General features: G+C 32.2%; 1 protein-coding gene across 28 annotated transcripts in view; it reads left to right on the top strand.

Moving 5' to 3' along the window:
* Rbp6 (RNA-binding protein 6) overlaps positions 1-21,996 on the top strand; it is a 456,688-nt gene that overhangs the window by 162,533 nt on the left and 272,159 nt on the right. For 5 of the 28 annotated variants that reach the window (XM_088224407.1, XM_088224408.1, XM_088224414.1 and 2 more), the window contains exon 1: positions 10,875-11,188. The exons of 16 other annotated variants lie outside the window; for them this stretch is intronic. In XM_088224407.1, coding sequence (XP_088080533.1) covers positions 11,111-11,188 — 78 coding nt within the window. In that variant the 5' untranslated portion in view covers positions 10,875-11,110. Of the gene's footprint in view, positions 1-10,874; positions 11,189-21,996 lie in introns of those variants that run through there. 7 more of the 28 variants (XM_088224413.1, XM_088224422.1, XM_088224433.1 and 4 more) reach the window with 2 other exon arrangements.

Below are 21,996 nucleotides of genomic sequence, written 5' to 3' on the forward strand. Positions count from 1 at the left end.
CCCAGCTAACAAGGGTACATACTCCGTCTCAAGCTAGGCATTTACATTTTAATACATGATAACAGTTTACAAGTTAATATAAAGCACAGACTAATAAAATATAAACTTACTCGAATACACATTTTGATACATATATATACACACATACACATACAAACATACACACATATACACATATATACACATATACATACACACACATGTACATTAACCCATGCGTATACACATACAAACATTTATAAAACATGGACAATTTATTTATAATACGAAATCTCATGATTGCCATTTGTTTATATATTTTTTAAAAATTATTATTTATTTTCAAAATCAAAATCAAAATCTCCAATCCACAGCATGCATCAACCTTTCTGACTCCCTTCGACCAATGTCATGAAAGAGCGAGGTCAGCACCTTCCGAAACTTGACAACACTCCCAACAATATAATTCAGCATTTTTCTTTTACTATTCGTTTCCATAAAATAACTTTTTTTTTTTTACTTATATTCTGATGTTAATACAGTTGAACTGCATTATTTTATATTATTAAAATAAACGGCTTGGAGTGCCTTTTACATATTAATTTCAAATACAGTCAAATAAACATACATGTAAATATAATCATAAGTAATACAGAGCATTAAAAACATTATTAATTTACAAATTAAGAAAGTCTTAAAGTGATAAATTATATAAAAAATAATATAACCAGCTATAAAATTATAGATAAAAAATTAAAATTTGGTATTAGAAATACTATTTAGTACCTACTAGATGCTCCTACCCATGAAATACAGGAGAAAAGCCGTTCTTTCACTACTTTCACGTGCAATGAGTCACCAACGTCTTGGTACTCATTGCCTAGAGTGTGATGTCAAAGTATTTTTTTATTCAAACTCCTATCATACGGATTACAAAATATCCGGATCGTTATTAGAATATAAAAAATAAAGGAGATGTTATTATTACATATAAAAAATTGAAAGTTACTTTGCTGGACATGATTCCAATTCGCTGTTTTATTTTAAATATGTCGGTTTGTGGTCCCGTGGCTAGTGTCTCGGACTCACGGACCAAAGGTCCGCCGTTTGAATCCCACTCTACCCCAACTTGATTCCATTTTCAAATAGTGAGTTATTTACAACTCGTTGAGAATGGCCCTCAAAATTAAATATTTGGGTAAATCATAAGAACGCAAATATTTCTTTTAAAAAATAAAAAAAAAGCAATGAAAAAGTTATGTTCGAGTAAATTTTGCGTTTTCTTTCAGAACACTGCCATTGTTTAATGGTTAATCCAACTATCCAGATTTTTGCATATCCTAATAAAGTCTGGCACTCATTCATCCGGATAGTTGAAGTTTTACAGGAATTTGTATTATTTGTACTGCTTAAGATTAAAATGGAGAAATCCCTGCAAAAAAAGCATTTTTTGTTTATTGAGAATATAATATGAAGGTTTATGAAATTGTATTTTTGAGTTTTTTTTAATAAAAGAAAACCTATCACTACAGAAAATAACACTGTTTTTTCGCTTTGAATTTTTTTCCCATACTATTTTTTTTAAATTCATCAATCCCTTTCCACACCTTATGCTGCATAGGGCACACTAATCGCAGCGTTTCTTGATCGTTTTTGGTACATTAAGGTAAGATGATCAGTCTCACGCACCAGGTACCGGTCGAGGGACTTTGAAATATTTTTCGTGTAAAAACACCCCTTTTAATAAATATTTCGTATTAACCACGTCGGGAATTGAACCCGAGACCTCTTGCATGGTAGGCAAATCCGCATACCATTACACCACGAGACCGACATAAAAAGTAAAATATACAAACTAAAGAAGAGACATATTTTTTCATTTTGTGAGTTGTTATTATAAAAATGTCTGGGCTACGATTAGGTTCAAACTTTTCTCACTTCGGCAGAGGTATGCGATAATTTAAAAATGCGAAAATATTTCATCCGGAAACAGAGCATCCTTTTAATTTAATTCAAACTGAAAATTATCAAAGGAGATCGCTTCACTTTGTTATTTCCGACGATTGTTCACATTGGCGACTAACGGGGTTGGCAGTCGGATTTCACGCCCCGGATGTGACGTATTTTTAGGCTTCCATTCTGATTGCTGAAAAGCGCGCCAGATTCACACGAGGCGATTATTGAATTAGCACTGATAAGCATGTTAGCCTTAACAGGGTAAATGTAATGAATGTAACTAAAAGCTATTTGACCAAATAATAAGCCTGATAACTACAAAGACTCGTTTGTCGTAAGTCTATCATATACAAAACGTCCATCTGTCTTCGAAACTTCATTTCTTTTTTAGACACATATGTTTCCTTTAGTAAGTGTTGCGTTACGTTAAAATAAACTTTTTTTTAATGACGTTTAATATGTTTTTTTTTTAAACGGCGCTGCCGGTAGGAAGAGAGGATAAAGATGGCAGTTACGAAAAATACACCCAGACCTATTACGAAAAAACAAATACTTTGATTTCTTTCTTGCGACTGGCGGGAATCGAACCCGCGACGCCATTTCACAGTTAGCTGTCTAACCAACTGCACTACAGCGCATGTCTTTTAATATTGTCAGTTATTTAACAGTGTAATGCGTTCTCATATTTGTTTAAAACTTTATCTGGATGCTCTAAATTCTTATTTATTTGTTTCAAAATCCATTATTTTTCTTAATAAAAATAAAATTTAAAAAACATGTAAAATTGACCACCTTTTTTTAAATGTAATATGGAAGTCTTAGCATTTGACACTGGAAAAATACAGTTCTGTGTGTGAAACGAACTAAAACCTCAGTGAGGTCACATAATTTTTATTATTAATATTTGTTCATTATGTGGAAAAAAAAAAGAATAAATAAATAAATAAAACCATGAACCAGTATTTTCAACTTGACGGCTCCTTTCAAGTAAGAAAACTTGAAAACGGAAATCGAGTGAAGAAAAATCCACTACATTGTGTAGTGGTTGGCTCATTTGTCTTCCGTGCTTAAGATCCCGGGCCCAATTTTTGGCAGGTTGCACGCGAAACATTAATTTAAAAGATGGTTCACTTCAGTTTTTCACTGTCCCTGGATTTGCACCTAAAGCGTAAGATTGCTTATCTTAGTTTTATATGTCAGACAATCTATACATGCTGCATTTGTAATAACCGATGCACTGCCTTATGCAATACTGGTTGAGAAAAGTATAATGATGATGATGATTAAATGTATAAAAAATATATATATACATGAGACAGGCGTTTTTTTCCGTATTATACAAGAGTTTAGATTCAGTTTTTTCTCATTACTTAAAATAACTTTTATTTAAAAACACACTATTAAAAAACCAGATTTGAAATGTTTGAACGTTTTTACTTTTTGTATTAAAAATGACCCGCTCTCTAGCGCGGCTCTGTAACGTCACTATTTTTGCATTCTTTCTTCTAGGGCAAAAATGGTAATGCGGCTGATATTCCAGGGTCTAAATTATAATGAAATTTGGTTGGTTTACGTTTTAAACACTCTTAACGCACTCTACGGCACGGGAAGGTCGCAGGCCGCGGTTTACTCCCCTGACTGTTTGTTATAAATACATTCCCGGCGGCAGATGTCGCAAAAGGTTTTCACTAGTCATATAAATAATATTACGGATAATTTCGCGTTACTACAGTTTATTTATGCAAACTGTGAGCTTAAGTGTAACGCTGTCTAAATTCTTACACCTGTTAAACGAAACATAAAAATCCCAAAACGAAACATCATACTTTTCTTAGATTCTGTAGATAACATTCTTCAGAACGCTTTTTTTTACTAAAAAACAAGCGTGTCACTAACAAAAATAAAATTTCATGCTTGTTTGTTCCAAAAAAGAGTTGTTATTATTATGTTCTTTCAAATTTTAAAGCACAAATGAGTAAGAGTACCCCATATTCAAAAATAATATTATTCTTGTTATGTGTTCGTGCCCGCCTCGTGGTCTAATGGTCAGCACGTTTTCCTACGACGCAATAGGTCTCAGGTTTGAATTCTGATACAGCTAACACAAAATATTTGATAATAACATGTTTTTACGATGAATATTTTATAGTCCTTGGACTAGTACCTGAAGTTTAAGACTGAATATCTTACTTTCATGTAACAAAAACGATCAAGACACGCTGCTGTTTATGTACTTATGCAGTTCCCTATGCACCATTACGTGAGGAAAGAGAAAGATAACGATGAATGAATCGAGTTTTGTCTCGTAGCTACTGTTGCCATAACTTCGATTTTAATTTTATAATTCTGTGTTGAAAATGCCAAACTCGTTGAAAATGGCTCCAAAATTGAAATATTTGGATAAATCATAAGAACGCAAATATTTTTTTTTTTTACAGCGCATTTTTGTACATATAAAATCTGATGTCTTAAAGTATTAAAGTTCAAAAGCAGCAAATAAAACCAAAAATTCAATAAACAGCGCTAGTAATACAGCAGACAGCAAAACAAATAACTTACATATAAAATCTGATGTATAAAAGTATTACAGATTAAAATCAGCAAATAAAATCAAAACTTTTATAAAGTTAGCTAGTAATACAGCAAAATAAATATCAGAATGTGCATAAATATGAAATTGTCTCTTGGCCTTAAGAAATGTGTTTATAAAAGACTTGACACTTTTAAATTGGGATTGTTTTTTTATCAAATTGTGATTTCTTTTATTGAATTAGTAGGGTGTTTTTTTCTTACCTTTAAATTATCTACGATCTATATAAATAGAAAAATGAATCGCCATGTTGTGTCTCGCAAAAACTCGAAAATGGCTTGACAGATTTACGTGCGGTTTTTTGCTAAATCTTCTAATTCACGTATTTAAGCTTTACAAATAATGACATCTTCAATTTATTGAGTAAACAAAAATTAGAAGCAAATATGTGTTTTCATCGACTTTTCAGGGTTGCATTCGACTGAAATGCATATTCCAAAAAATTTGAAGAATGTTATTTTTTTGTAAATTAAAAAAGTTTGTATTTTAACGTTTTCAAACATAAATTATTTTCAATATGCACTGAATAGATTGATGTCCTAACAATTTCTTAATTTCTATATATTTTAACATATTTTTCATGGATTTTCAGTAATATCTTTTTAAAAATAACCGACATTTGAGACATTTTTGAAAAACGGATTATTACACAGAATGCACCAATGCCGGCAAGTAGCGTAGAATTTGACATTTGCAAAAATAATTCTATATTTGAAAAAATGTTATTTGGAATTCAACCACAAACAAATACTTAGGTACCTACATATCAATGAAAAGTATTTTTCCTTTTATCCGGAAAGTTTTTGCACGCTTTCACGATGCAGTCATTTTTCTTTTATTGTTATTTTTTATATATTGACGGACTTATACAGTCATTCCAACAATGGTGTCCTTACCACTTGACCATGGAGACCGAAGAGGAGGAGAATATGTGAAGACTTCTGCATAATTCTGAAAAATTCTAAACAATTCTGAAAAATTATTTTGCAGCGATGGTCCTTTATGTTCCGCCTTGCGAGCACGACGCATAAAGCATTCTTAAGTTTTAAAGTTTTCAAAAGCTATTGCATTTACATCGAAGTTGGCTAAGAACGGGAATGTGTTCCGGAGCCAAAACATCGCAAGAACCGTGGGAGGGTGCTAGGGGGGCGTGTGTAGCGAGGGACGATTTTTAACCATCGCATCAGAATACGTTTAAAAAAAACTGAGATTCGTAAACATGTGCATTCTGTTGTAATATTATTGTAATCTATACAAATATATTACTGATAATTATTTTTACTTTGTCAAACTAGTAAATTAAAAAGTTTTCTAAGTATTTTGAACCTTAGATTCTGAATTAACCGATTTATAAAAATATAAAAAATCAAATAAATTGATGTAAATGTTTACAACGTAACAAGATTTTATATTCGTCAATTACACGTGTGAAATAACGCGTTATTTTTTATGGTGAAAGAATTTTCGATTGATAATGCTGTCTCTGTGTCTGATGTCAAACAAATGATTTCAGTTTTTCTAACACTATGTGTGCTCTGTCACAATACTTAAATTATAATGGAATGGCTTACATTAGAACAACGCTGGTGAGTTGTGAAAAGTTACTCTTAAACTCAGAGTTCAGTTCACCAAACGCGTAGAGATCTTCGTGAAACAATGATTTTACTGCGTGACAAATTTGGCGACAACATTATCTACAGAAATTGCCCTGTTAATTAGTCTCAACAATCCTGTGATTTGACGCAATTGGATTATTTCCCATAGGACTACGTTAAGTCCACGAACTTTTTAGGAATAAAAATGTATTAAAAAGAAATCAGGTTATCGCTTTTTCAAGTAAACTGATAAGTAGATACTTAAAATAATTACATTCTTACTTAAATAGATTATAATATAATAATTTATACTCTTCAAATAGCGAAAGAAAATCAATTGCTATCTGGCAGAAGAAATGTCAATTCCTACAAAGGATTAATGGCCATCTCCGGCAGTCACGTAAGTTGAACGTATTCAAATCACAAATCATATTTGGTACGATAAATAAGGTTTGATCGGATCCTATTATATTGTTTGGGGCCGAGTCAGTTCGGGAGGTAGCGGGACGATAATATTAGGTGTAGTTTAGGCCAACTCGAGTCCCGCGCGTGACTTGAATGCACTTCACCACAAATGGGGAGGGATACTGCCATTATTGGCGGGAATATTGTCCGACCTTGCCACCATTTTCTTTCATCCTAATCACTCGTGAAAACATTTTTAAAAACAAATAAAATAATACGTTATCAATTAGATTTGTATACTCCAACAGATATGGATAACATTTTAAATAAGAAAATACGAAATACGTACAGGTAACTTCAAACTTGTAATGAGCTAAATGAGTGACCATTTTATATTATCTACAACATTCACCATTCTTTAACTTATGTTCTTAGGTTTTCTTTTCTATTATTTTAGTGACCTAAAATTCATTTGTAATTAATTAATTGACATACTTAATAGAACTTACAGTAGACCGATGTAAAATGTCCGTGTTTTTTACTGTACAACGTGTTTGGCTTACCAAATTCGACGTGATAATACTTGCTCCCTCCGCTGGTCATTCTCTTTTCTTTGGGGACGACTTTTTAGCTCAGATTTGTATGGAGTGGTATCTCTATATATTTTATCTCAATGTGTAATAATATTATATAGTTCAAACTATTTATTACTACAAAATGAAGTCTCTTGTATTTTATAACAACATTATTTAAATTCAAGAATAAATATATCTACGAGTATTATGATTCGATTTAAAAAATCTTGAATTGCAGTTTATTAAATGCTGTTATGATTTTTACATATACTTGTTTTTACCCCTGGCTTCACTCGCATGATATAAGTCAGATATGAGTAAATTAATTTGTTTTGTCCTTTAACGATTAGTATTTTCCGGATTAAATAATATTTTTTTTCGTGACAAAAATTAGCCTGTATCAATAGCCGGCTCTCCAACTATCGCTATGAAAAATAACGATAGTTTTTATTTTTTGTCGACGTAGCAGCATTATTTTGTTTTAAAATTCATTCTTTTTTGCACTAAGAATTTCCCCGGGGAGTGAAATTTTTTTTTCGAAACGAAAATTAATTTTTGTCATCTTTTAGCTTTTTATCTATCTCTGTTCAAAAAATCACGTCAACTGGTCGCTCCATTAGGACTTGAAAAGAGAATTCGTTTTTCCATTAAAAAAAATTCCGAGGCAAATAAACAGTACACTATTTTACTTCTTTTATCTCCGATTATTCCTATGCAGAAACGCAAATCAGTATCTCCGTTGTGACGTGATGGAAACATAAACAAACAGACAAACACACTTTTGCATTTATAATAATAGTATGGAAGTATGGATACAAATGCGTGGTCAAAGTAGTGAATAACCGTTTTGATTATTTTTATTTTACTTACATAAAAATATAAATTACTAATGAAATTTTCACGCATAGTAGTAAAATTGATGTTAAAATTTTTACTTGAAGCACTTATTTTATGGTTATTCATTGCATTATAAAAAATAAAGTTAAATTAATTCATTTCTAATCACATTTTTTTTCATTTCATAGCTACCGTTTTCGGAGCAACACGTGATCCTTAATTAAGGTTTATCTTAATTGACCCTTTGATAAGGAAGCACGTATGACTTCAAAATCGGTTGTTTATAAAATAAATAAAAGTGGTTAAAAAAATAAATATATATTCAATTACGCATTGATGTTGACTTTTAATCTTTAGTTTTGCAACTACACTTGAATTTTTGTTGATACATATTTGACTAAGAAGCTAAAATGCGTTTTATTTATTTTAAAATACTGTTTCACATTGATATTCTAGAAAGTTTTTTTAACAATTTGTGTTTTTTGCTTGTTCCAGGTAAGTGTTTCGAGAAATTTCCGTATCTGATAGTGAGTTGGCTTTTCAGGTGTTTGTTTTCATGAAAAGGGTAAGTACATTTTTAGTATTAAAAAGCGCCCTCAGTTTCAAATTTTAAAAGGTAGCATACACATTTCCGAATTTTGCCAAATCGTAATTTGATAAATCCACCATTAATATTTATAACAATTTTAATTAAAATAGAATAAACAAATGTTTAATTATTAAAACAACGAAACATTTTTGCTGATGGAAATTTCTGTTTCTGTTGGTAATGTCTTATTAAGTGGACGCATTTTTTTTAGTAAATAAGAAAAGTAACTGACTAATGTAAAAAATATGTTCAAATAATTTGACACCAGTTTTTTTAAATATTTTTATCCCTACAGACGTAAGGATGTAGGATGTAGACGTAGACGTAGTAAGACAACTACTCATAACTTAACAATGGTAATTACACGAACAAACTCCCAGATTATCTTTTATTGTAAGTAATTATTTGGCTACCTGCAGCCAGCTCTTTATTTATTTATTTTGTTTGTTAACGCCCAAGGGGCAAATGAAAAAAATACATGCTCACATACTAAAAAATAAAACAGAAAATATACTGTGCATGTGAAATTACTTATGAAGTTATACAAAGTTAAAACATATTAATGAAAAACGTTCACAAGAAAAAACAGTAAGCATTTAAAAAAATGCATGGTATAATTTAATGAAATAAATTCTGTAAAGCAAAGAAAGAAAGAAAAATGTGAGTAAAATTAATAATTAAGCAATCATATTATCGCGAAATAAGAAGAAATGTATATATATGCGATGATGTATGCAAATACTTAAATGCAATTGAATATTATAGCAAATAAAAACAAGAAATGGGTAATAAAAATAAACAAGTAAATAGTTTTCAGATTTATTGAAATTAATTTTCAATAATAGTTTGACAAGCAGCTATAAATAAACTTAATATTGTGGACTTACAAGATAATAAAGTTTTGGACAAAATGTCTGCAGCCGTTTCATAAGTGTTACCCAATCTGTGTAGACTCGGTATCAATGAATTGTCATGTTGGTTGGAAGAAGTACTGGGGCAATAAAACAATAAAGTACTCCTAGTGTTAACAGGAGGTACTCTAAAATTTTTCAATTCACCTATTTTTGGGACGTCAAAATTATTTCACTTGTAAAGTTTTTTTTGGCAATTAAAATAACTTAAAAACTTGAGTACGTACGTAGTTGTTTTAAATAATTTATTTTGCATAACGCATACAAATAAATCTTACAAATATAAACATTTTTAAATATCTACCCCATGTTTTGAACGCTTTACTGTTTTACAAACGCTCGAATAATAAACATTATAATCAATCCAACTAGTCCAAGTCGTATAATAATTGAAAAATTGTTTTTAGACGTTGCCTAGTGTGTAAAATAATTATTCAATTAGATGAATCTCTTCATTTCAGTAAAGGTTTCAATACCCTACCTTCACTAAAATCAACTAATTGAAGAATTGAAGAAATATGTATATTCAAACATGAAAAAATTGTGAAAGTTACACAATTTGTAAAGTTACGACATTAACAAACCAATGGCAGGTCAAAAGCCTTGTGAATGCCTTAGCTTTTATATTTCCTTTTCTTAAGTGTTCTTCATCTTTGTTGTAATTTGTTGATTATAAATAGCGTATAAAAAAAACAATATATATTATGGTTAAATCAAAATATTGTGTGTGCGATATTCCAATGCATTTAATTTATTTACAAGGCTTAGTAACACAATCTTCAGTATCACAATAAGGTCACGTCTCAAAGGGCCCATTCCCAGCGTCCGTTACGTTTTTGTTTATAAAATGAGATTTTAAGCGTTGTGACATTATTTTCCCGCGGGGTATACACCTTTATGGGTATTCTTTCGACGTTCGCGTATTTGGTCTCGATTCATAGCGCCGCGACGCTGATCTACTCACGCGTGCTGTATCGTTTTGAACACGCTTCAAAACAACAAGTTGGGAATCATTAAGTCAGAGCATTACGTGATCGAAATTTTTTATGATTTTTTGTTTTCTGTAACTTTTATGACTCATAAAATTATTAAGATTTAAAAAATATTTTTTACAGTAGCCTTTAAGTTAATGTAGGAAGTATTTAAATTCGATAAAATTCAATTTAAGTAAATTTTTTAAATTGACGAAATAAATTTTTTTTAGAGGAAGTTGTGTTTTTGGGTAGTAATTAATTACAACCCCCGAAAAAGTGCGAGATTTCCCTTATCATTCCGTGAGCGGCGGAGTTTTGTTTGGAAATGACGTCCGGACGCGGTACTGGCGGTACTGGGGGCGGGGCGGGAGGCCGCAGGGGTGCGCCGTGCGCAGGGCGGGGGGTGGCGGCGGCGGGGCGCGGCGGCGGGGGCGGTCGATGCGCGCGCGGCGGCGCCCGGGCCGCACTCGCACAGCGCGCGCCCTCCCGACACGTCGTGCCTGCCGCTCCGCTGCCGCCGAACGCTATATACAAGCTGTAAGTCACTTTTCCTCAAGTAAAACTGTCTTGTATCACTTCTCCGCCCCCGCCCCCCCGGATGCCTCCGCCTCCCCCCCGGACGGCCCGGCTGGTCTGATCGCGCCCCGTACATGTCGCAGTGTTAGAGTCAGTGTCCCGCGCTAGTGCTGCCCGCGAAGAATGCAAACCGGTGCTGTTGTGCGATTCGGTGGAGGCTTGTTTTTCCCCATGGACTCTGTCGCTCCGGAGAAGAAGAAAGTTAGTATACCCCGAGGTCTTTCCTCGACACTTTTCATAACCGTCCATTTTCAAACTTTTCAAACTTTTTCTTTCCGCGAGCTTAAACTCCTTTTAGCGATGAAAGCAACCTCCTCTCTCGTGTTTTTACTGTTAACTTTCGCTTGAAATCTCGTAAATCTCCCGAAAATAGCGAGTTTCCGAATCTTGCTTCCGGAAACGGTATTCAGTGGCGGCAATTATAGGTGCTTTATTCCGGAACTACTTGAAACTTGTATAATTTACCTCCAACTTTAGTAACAATTTTCTCTGCGAGTGTTGTTACCGTCGGCCGGTTACTTTTTATCAAAATTGTGAAAAACTTTAAAAATAAAAATGGAAACCAAAAAAATATTTACTAATAACTGTGTTCGTTTCTCAAAAAGTTGCAAAACTTTTATCCACGTCGGTTTTTTAGAAAAAATTGTGTTTGAAAATATTTCTTCACGCAATGTTTTTGACCGCTATCAATGGGGTAGAATTTGTGAGTTTGCCGTCGGAAACTTTGTGTCGATATTTTTTCGAGATTATTCGGTTATTACTAGAAGTGATTTTCTTAAGAAAAATTGAATATTCCGAGTGCCAGTCGAACCGCCGGAAATTGGCTTTCGGCCGAAGTGAAAATCTAGTCCCGAGTTTTCTTGACACGCGAGTGGTAGATGTATGGAGGGTTGCTCACTACCTGTTTCTGTACCTGTTCTCTGTACCTATTTCGTAGAACAGACTCGTGATCGGAATGGTTAAGCCGGCCGCGCAGTAAATATGCCGATCTCGACCGTACGGCCATATACATACCTCAGTCCCGATGTATTATGGACGTAGCTTCGTAAACCGATATCATTGCATTATTCATATATTTTCAATTACCTTAAAGCCGCCTCGTTGCGACAGTACCGAGTTATTGCATGAGTTCGCGTTGTTAAGTGTGTTCGAAGACCAATTTATATTATTTTTCCGAAAATAATAAAGACCACGTATTTCCGTTTTCCTTGCATGCCATCCATTATTTACTTTAATGTTGTCTGCATGTTAAGTTTTGTGTATTTTATCTATGTTTTCAGTGATTTTTCAACTTTAAGAAAATCAAACAGAATATTTAAAAGTGACGAAATATATTTTTTTAATGACAAAGATGTTTTATGTTGAATATGTGTTTATAATTAATGTATATTGACTGTGGAAGTATAATTAAATTTTACAAAAGTTTAAAGTAGTTGAACCCAATGTCCATATCACCGTCAGGCTGTAAGCCTTCGAAACACGTGAGATACCGGCTTTGAGAAATCTGATACAGTCGCATTACACAAATTTCGGTCGTTTTGATGAATAATTAATTAACTAATTTCGCCAACAAATCTCAGGCGGGTAACAAATCTCTAAATAAGATTAGTTGCGTGAAGGGAGAGAAAATAACCTCTCTATCCCTTACCTTCACAGACCCGTGCCGAACATATACAAATAGTGTACATACGTGTACATTAAACATAACATTCACGCTTACTTATGCTACAAAACATCCGTCACGAAAATTGTAACTTGGCTCTTATTCTTCATTTCTCAAATATAAAATTCAAAACCCGAAAAAAATACCTCTACCATTTTCAAACAAAATTATGTGTTTTTCACCTGCATTTAATGATTTTACCAAAATATACTACAATTGTTTTATAAAAATGATCACCTTTATACGCAATTTATTATGTTTTTTTTGTAATTATACGATCGATGATCGACAAAATTCTAATTCTTTCATCTAAAAGAAAATTTATACCAAAATTAAAACTGTTAACTTGCGAAACAAATCACGTTCTTAAAGTTTGTAAATCTAATTATCTCTCTTAAAATTAGGAATCAAAATGTATAAAACTTTTCCAGCAAATTATTTCCCGAAATGATAACTTTTCTTATCAAAAGGGAAACCAGTTTTAATATAATTAAATCAGAAATGGTTTGTATTGGTAAAGAGAGGCCTCCGTGCCTATTTTATTCTATTTACCTAAACCGCAGGCATCCGAGAGGGTTCACTGATTTATAGATTAATTTTAGGGCTATATTGCAAACAGACTTAATTTGAAACATACCCTTGCTTAAGCGTACTTTAAGGATACTTGTTTATAACGAGGTTTGAACGTATAATATCAAGAGTGTGTGGATGTTAATACGTTGTATGTTCTGGAAAATCTTAAAATGATTTTAGCGTTAAAACATGGCTAACTTAATTTATTACACGAATGTGAAATTTCGTAACAATAAATATAATTAACTCACAAATAAAAATCCTCAAATCATATAAAATGAATTAAAAATACCAAAACATGATTTTTTGAGATTCAACCATGATCGCATTATTTAAAAAGTAATAAGATGTTTTTAAAACGACGTTTTCAAACGAAAAATGATTTTTTCAATTCCATTAATTTTTTTAAGGAACAATGCCTATTTTTAATTATCGGGGTTAAATGAATGAATATTTCTAAGCGTAATTTGAAAAATAAATGCCTGCATTGTTTGAACCTACACATGTCTACATAAAGCGTAAAAATCAATGCGCAATGCATTATTTGTGACGGGAAATGATAGATATACGTAATGTGTGTTCATTTTTTTAAATATCAAAGTATCTGACAAACCGTCCGCAACATATTTTAAATTAAAAAGTAATCACATTTTTTAAATATAAATAATAAATATATCTATATTTGTTTATTAAAGTAAATCATATTTTAATAATTTATATTCTGATCATCAAATAAATTAATAATCAATGTGTATTAATAGTATTGCGTTTAAATATTGAAAACAATTGACCATTGTAAAATTGAAATTCCACACTTTCCAGATTAAATCGTACATAAACTGCCATAATAAGTTTATGCATACTTTTAGTCAATTTGCTTTAACCGATAGGGGTGTGATTTTTGGGTCTAACATTAAATGTTTTGTATTTTAAATTAAAGTTGACTATGCAGATTTGTTTTAAAAATTATTAACATAAAATTAGCTAGAAATAAATTAAATATTACATGCAAGACAGTGTGCTACTGTAACACATTTTATTTTTAATTTACTGATACCTGACTAGTACGAACTAAAATATATTTGATTTAAAAATAATATTGAAAGATTTAATACAACAATGGTTCGAAATAGTTTATAACTCTTTCTTACAAATGAGTGTTCAATCAATCAAGTGTTGAGAAATAAGCTAATTGCTATTATAATCAGAATAAGAAATTATTTTTGTAAACAGTATGAATTATTTTTTCAAATTTTTATGTAATTTTCTCTTTTTGTTTAATTTGACTTGTTTCAAATATTATTACTATTTTTTTATCGCGTAAATTGGTTAAAAGTGCGTAAGCCTACCTATAATTTTATTAAATACTGAAGTTTTACAGAAAAAGTCATGAAAATATAACTCAATCAAAAAATTAATCACAATATTGCATTTTTTTATGATAAAATAATAAGCGGTTAAACTAATTACAAATTAGATTTAATTAATAAGTTCCATGTAAATAAAAATAGAGGTATAGAAAATAAAACAGTTGTTTTGACGAGAAAATCAGTAATACAACGTATTATAAATACCTATTTGAAATAGTACAATGAATTATCTGAGGTATTACTTCGAATTAATGTTATTGAATTTTTTTAATTGCATTCTTAACAACTAAAAAATACATATAAGTTTTTTCTTGAATTTTTTTGAATTCACTTAATATCAAATAATTAAATCAGTATTTCGTGTCCGCATTTGTTAGCTCGGTGAAGTAAAATCCCACCTCTTATCTGAATTTCTAGAAGATTGTATCGAATCTATGGATTATGGACACTCGCTACCTTTCTACCCGCATAAATATTTTATTCCAAAACCTTTATCTGTTATTGAATCAGCAGACTACAATGTACAGACCAAATAAGACTTAAAATAGAGAAAGCAATATCATGTATACTGTTGTTTTCAATGGACGTCTCGCAACTAAACTTCTACTGGTTAGTGGAAAAGTCAAAGCAGATGTAAATAATTGGAAATGTAAATTGAAAACTTACTGTTGAGTGAGGAGGAGTGTTTTTATTAAATCGTTTTCATGAGCGCCAATTTAAAAGATTCTTAGATTGTTTTTGCGACATTTTAATAGTGACAATCCTCTCATTTCAAAGCGTTTGGAGTTTAAAGAAAGAAAAGTGATTTTTCCTCTGTGTTTTTGACTAAAATTCAAGAAATAATAAAAAATATAAAAAATTCGAGAAGGGAATATGGAATTCGAGGGAAAACTTTAGTGTTCTATATTTACAAAAAATAAATATTTGCATTTACCTATTTATTTAAATAATGGGAGCAATTCGTTTGTTCAGACATGAAAAACCATGGTAAAAAATAAGAAATGAGTCACAAAAGAGCGGAGTTTGACCTTCTAACCTCCTGATCTTAAGTCAGCCATAAGAATATAAAACTAGACCTACCTGGATGTTTTATGTGTATTTTATTAAACTATTTAACAGAACTTGTTAAAAAGTTTAATAAAATATACACGGAATATGTGTATATTGAAAAAAAAAATACTTATTCCGTAGCGGATATAATACAATTATGCCAGCATTTTTTCCGATTCTTGTAAAATTACCGGAACGTACTTTTTGGTAAGGCCTTCAGTTCCGTCAGCGGTTCGGTCTTTATCAATTCTATGGTCGCAAAATGTCGTCCTTTCATGGTCTTATTAATCGACTGGAACAGGTTTGCTCTGGAGTAATCTGAAATTTCGCCGATCATATTAAAACGCGTGTTAGTTTGTCTGTCAAAAACCAACTACGCGTTCAAAACAAACAAAAACACAAAACTTCAGCCCTATGGGGAATTTGATGCAAAAAATATTTTCTTACGCGCGATAAAATTATAGTATTAAATTTTGCGACAAAATGCACGAAAAAAAATTAAAAAATATTTGAATAAAAACGAACTACTTTGAACGTCACTTGTTCATATGAATCAATTAATGATAAGAGAGTTGAGAAAGGTTTTCGGTGAGCGGTGATTCAACAGACCAATGGGCAAACTGGCAGAAAATAAGCGGAAGAGAGCCTCTGACCTCATGCGTAACGGAGTAATCTAGAATTTTCGTACCCAAAAAAGATGTCATCTGAACAGAAATCGGATACTAGATTTAATAATTTGTCTTGATACTTTGTTCATCCATTTGGCTTATTAGTAATTGCTTTTAAGTTTGTTCTGAGGCAACAATACCATCCTCCATCCTCTCAATAAACGCCTATATACATCTTACCATTTCGTAAGCCACAATTGCTAATCGGATATCGCCAAGAACTGAGTCTGTCGTTATTGTTTAAATTCTTGATGTTAGGCGTTAATCCTATACAAATGATAACTCGGAGCCAATATCAGAGCCGGAAAGCCGAGTAAATAACGTTCATTAATTGAAAATGTAATTCATTAGGATCGGATAAGTACCGCAATTCTTAATTTATAACCACGTTAAATAGAATAAATAATTTAATTCGTTTTTAATATTAATTGATTTTAATCAGATTAAAATTAATTTAAATAATAGTTGTTTAACCGAGGCTTATTTAAATTGATTTATATTCAATATAAGATTGTTATTTTGTACATTTATAAAATAACTTTTTAACTTATGATTTTTTTTATGCTTATATTACGTATTGAATTTTTTTTATTTTCTCGGTTTTTGGCCATAATGTCAACATATTATCATGATTTCCCTATCCGCACCTAGTGGTGCATAGAGCACTGCATTGGTACTTCAAATGCAGTGTTTTGTTGATTACTTGTTACATTAAGGTACGGTTATTAGCCTTACGGTTTATGTACCAGTCCAGGGCAGTAAAATATTGCAGTGAATTACCTTTAAAATAAACATTTCACGTTGGCTCGGCCAGGAATCAAACTCGAGACCTCAAGCATGGTTAGTGCACGTACTTAAAACTACACTACTAGGTGAACTCACCCCCACTCGAAGTCTTCTTTCAGAATGATCAGATTATTCATAGCACATAAGGTTGCTACACAGGCTCAATATCAGGCATAAAAGAAACGTTCGCATTCTATTGCCCCTTCACAATATTGAAATGATCCCTCTTTACCTGTTTTTATCTGATAGAGCTCTTCCAATCTCAAATCCTATCACAGCATGGGCTATCTCTTCGTTCTAGTAATGAGAGAACCCTTTCAATACTCATTCACCTCTCTTTTATTTTACCTCCTCTTTCACAGGAGTAGCTGTTTGTTTGTGGAATAATCACCTCACTTATTCCATGTCAAAGATGCTTCTTTATTCACATTCTAATCATGATTGAACTGTCACTATATAAATAAATATATATTTTCCTTTTTTCTCCTTTATTCTTCCCCACTTTTACTCTTTTCTCTCACCATAATGTACTGTCGCTATTTAGATAATTTTTGTTTCTAAAAAAAATACATGTGTTTAAAAACATGCTAATATACCTTCAACATGTACATTTACTACTGATTTTTTAAAATTTAACGGTTTAGGAAGCAGGAAGAAATTGTTTTGAGGTAATATGCTCGCCCTTATGCATATGTATGCAAACTGTATAATATGTCACACATTTGCACTTTATATAAAGTGTTCAAATAAATAAATAAGGCATTTTAAACATTGTTAGTGTATTTTGTACATTGATAATCTATTTTAAACATACCATCAACCATAAGAAAAATTTAAGCTTTTTTGTTTTTACATCAGTTATGTTTAAGTTTTTTTTTAAATAAGGTCATTATTTTTTTTATATTTCACTAATTCAGTATAAAAAAATCAGTATTCCTCTTTATCGATAAAGTATAAATTCTGAAGCACACTTGAGATCGTCATTATTTCGATGGTCCCTACGTATACCATCGAATATTTATTTTAGGAAGTTCACACTACAGCAAAAACAAAACATCATATTTTTTAAGAAGCTATCTAATACTGTAGAATCGCCAAACATATGTTTACTGAAATGCAATAGACATACTGTTTGGCAGTTCTTAGGTATTTGATGGCTGGCTTCTTAAAAAAATATTAACCTTTGTGTTTGCCTTCCTGAAAACCTCACAAAATGCAGATTCGATAGTACACGTAGGGACCGTCGATTTATTCTTGGTAAGTTTTAATTAATTCAGCTTTATTCATTTCTATTTACAACAAATTTCCATAAAAACTGGCTGACGCTGCCCGTTTTAAAACATTTTCTCCGATCAAACACGCTGCTGATAACGACGGAAGCTCCGACAAAACGCCAGTATCAAATCACCGGTCGGCAAATAGAAGCCAATATGCATCATTGAAATTGCCCGCACGAGCGGACTTTTCAATACTCTGTCTGTTTCAGTACTCAGTACATTAAACATACAACCCGATACCCAGTTAGCCTTAAATATAGCGGGAACGACGAATTTCTATAGCGCTGATTTCATTTTTTGCAATAATTAAAACTCTATTCGACGGAACATATAAAACTGTATCGCCATTCACAAACAGTTGATTATTTTATTCTCTCTCTGACACGACAATGAAATAGGATTTTTCAATCAGGGCGATATTGTTTACAGACAAAAATACTTATAAAGTAATATTGACTCTGATAATATAACGCTTGCGTATAAAATGATACATTTTAATAAATTTCGAAACACAATCACCATTGTACATATGGTACACTGTATGTTGTTCCAATCCCTGCTTACAAAGCAAATTACTGCTGACCACTCGCTTACCATCAAAACTCGGAATATATCCAGCAGAGCACTCATAATGAAAAGCTATCAAATCAGGACAAGTAAACTGCTAATCATGAATTCCATTTCATTCAGCACGTTTGTTTACGATGTTTGGTTTGCTCTCTGTCAGCAAATGGCCGACCGCTACAATAATTATTACTGATGAACATCGAACTATCGTATTTTTAAATATTGTTTCTTTCTACGCGTATGACAAGCTCGATTAAGGACCGAAAACTAAAATTCGAAAACACTTTATCCTTTCTAATTTATAATGTACGATCTTGCAAAGATTCCCCTTTACTCCGACTGGAGTCATTTTATTTCGTGGCGCACAATTCGTATGATTTGTCATTGGACAACAATGGTTTATATATTTCAATGGGGGCTGTCAGTTTTGGAGAGCATTCCATTGAATAGCGACATTCCCTTCCATTCAGTCCTCATCCTTCGCAGGATACACCCCATTGGCATTACTGAGCAGCCATAGCATTGTTGTTCTCGAGTTATGCAAACAATTATTACCACACATACCTTCGTGGGTGGAACACCCTCTCCTCGCTACACCTCCTATTGGAATAATCAGACAATAGATCAGTCTGAGATTTCGTTTTATTCACGGTTAAATTATGGATTTCATTACTGTCGTAAACTTAATTGCGTTTGTTAATGTAAAATCACCACTTTACGCTTTGACCCCTGTGTGAGAAAAGCGTGTATTTTTCAAGCAAACATACTCACCTAAGTTGTATATTAAGCTATAAAGCTTGTTTAACCCTTCTGAATATGAACAGAGGCTTCAAGAAACAACGTAGTAAACAAGAGATGTGTGTAATAATAAACGTACTACTGAAACCCATATTCATACTTTGAAGTTTAATGATATCTCCCAAAGCACAGCGCTGTCAAAATTATGATGGCAACCACTCTCAAGAATCAGGCCTTGTACACTATACGCGTGACGTAGAGCATCGTCCCGGCTAGGTCTCTCTTACACAGTTCAACCGGCCAATAAATATTTCACGGTGGGTTCTCTCTGGAACAATTCCCTAGGAGTATGGTTAGAGAAGAAACAAATACACCAGATGACGAGGGCTGACACCGCATAATGGTCGTGATGGATTAAATGTACTCGGGGATTAATTTGTGGGATTGTTCATTCATTATTTAATACGGAGTTATACGTCAAGTTTGGTTTCAATCGAACCATTAATCATTCATTTTCGTACACGTTTTAAAATCAGATAAACTAACACATCGAAAGATAAATTTGTTTCAGATAATTATTCAACACAGATCAAATTATATTATCATTAATTATTAGTGTACTAATAAACAAAATTAAAAATGATTACATAAAAAAATATTTAAGTAAATTACAGGTAAAATAAAAAAATTGTATTTACCAACTATTTTTTTGAAATAAAAAAAAACATTTAACTCCTCTGGCACTTAAATCGTAGGACTATGATAACTTTCGTCATACACATACATGATTGAGATTACAAAACACAAGCATTTTTCTAATTATGAAGTGCTATATTCGTAGGTACATCACACAAAAACAAATAAATAATCACAGGAAAAAATCTAATATTGCAGGCCGTTCATAAAAAAATATTTGTGAAAATCTTGCCGAAAACTTGAATTATTCATTACTTGATTACCTTGACACAAGTAATTATTAATATTTCTGTATAAACTTTCAGTTTTTATTTTCAACATTCCTACCGAAAAAATACAAAGCCAGACACATTTTTTATTTTTTCACAAAGCAAAATTCTGAATTCCCCTTCAAACACACCTCTCTTATTTACTTCGAAGACAGTGGTTTGTTTTTTCTGAAAGAGTGCTAGAACCCACTCTCTTCTGTCTTCTTCCTTTTCTTCTATTTCTGGTCTGTTCTCTCGTTTCCCCTACCGAAGGGGACACCAATATCGCTCGCTTGTCTTACGGTTCACTGGGTTTTCTTTCAATTTCAGTCCTGCCACTGTATAAAGTTGGCAGTTTGTAGGTATGTGTATCAGTTTGTGTTCAAATGCGGGCGGCATGTGTGTTAGTACTCGGATACCTTTATTTTCGGGCTTAGCGATTTTTGCGACGGTTTTAGAGTCGCGTATTTTCCTCGAAATTCCTGTCATGATGGATATAGAAAATATGAGAAAACTTTTCATCACGATCTTCACTTGAGTTTTAAATATTTTGAAGAATCATTAAACCTTTTTACACAAAAATATTTGATTAAGTTTCATGTCCATTTTCATCTTCATCATATTTTTTTTTTTGCGTTTATTTTCAATCATTTAAAAAAAAAAAATTGTACCTATAATGTTTATTCATTTTTGATAGTTCAATGTAATACTGTGGACTCAAGTGTTTGTAGGTAATTGTTATATTAAAACCACTTACAAAAAATAGAATTTTAAAACTTTTATCCCTTATCTTGGCTGAAAGAAAAAAATACAAAAAATAGCATACCGTGACGACGGGAAATCATCCTTAAGCGTTTCCATATAACAAAATGGCTTCCCAGAAATGATGTGTTGTTTTGATTGCGCCGTCTTCTTTTCTAGTCATTACAGTACCTTCTCCCTGACTGTGGCGTGATTGCCAGCGATTTCCGAACAAGCCACTGTCAAATATTACCGAACGCTGTCGTATAGACGAGGGTTTACGAACGACCATGCTTAAGTACCTTGGATTGTATTTTTCCTCCCGCGCATGACCGGGGAATGGAGAAATTGCGTGAACACAGATACCTTTGTGTGTTTCAAATCAATCTAAATACCTTCGCGATAACATATCCGAAGATTCTTATCGGATTAGAATATCTTAATCAATACGGCGTTCCTAATCCTATTACCCTACTTTGTGTGAGATTCCACTCAATAAGCCAAATTAAATTTATTGCCTCCGCATGTACGAACGTTCTATGTTGAGTTATGTGGACGTATATTTTTTTTTATTAAATAAAATTCATAAACAAAATTTAACAATATTTAGCTTGCGCCAAATTAATGAATAA

This window comes from Micrasema longulum, unplaced genomic scaffold (assembly GCF_059751315.1).
Source record: "Micrasema longulum isolate JH-2025_06_02 unplaced genomic scaffold, ASM5975131v1 h1tg000283l, whole genome shotgun sequence".
Taxonomy (NCBI): domain Eukaryota; kingdom Metazoa; phylum Arthropoda; class Insecta; order Trichoptera; family Brachycentridae; genus Micrasema; species Micrasema longulum.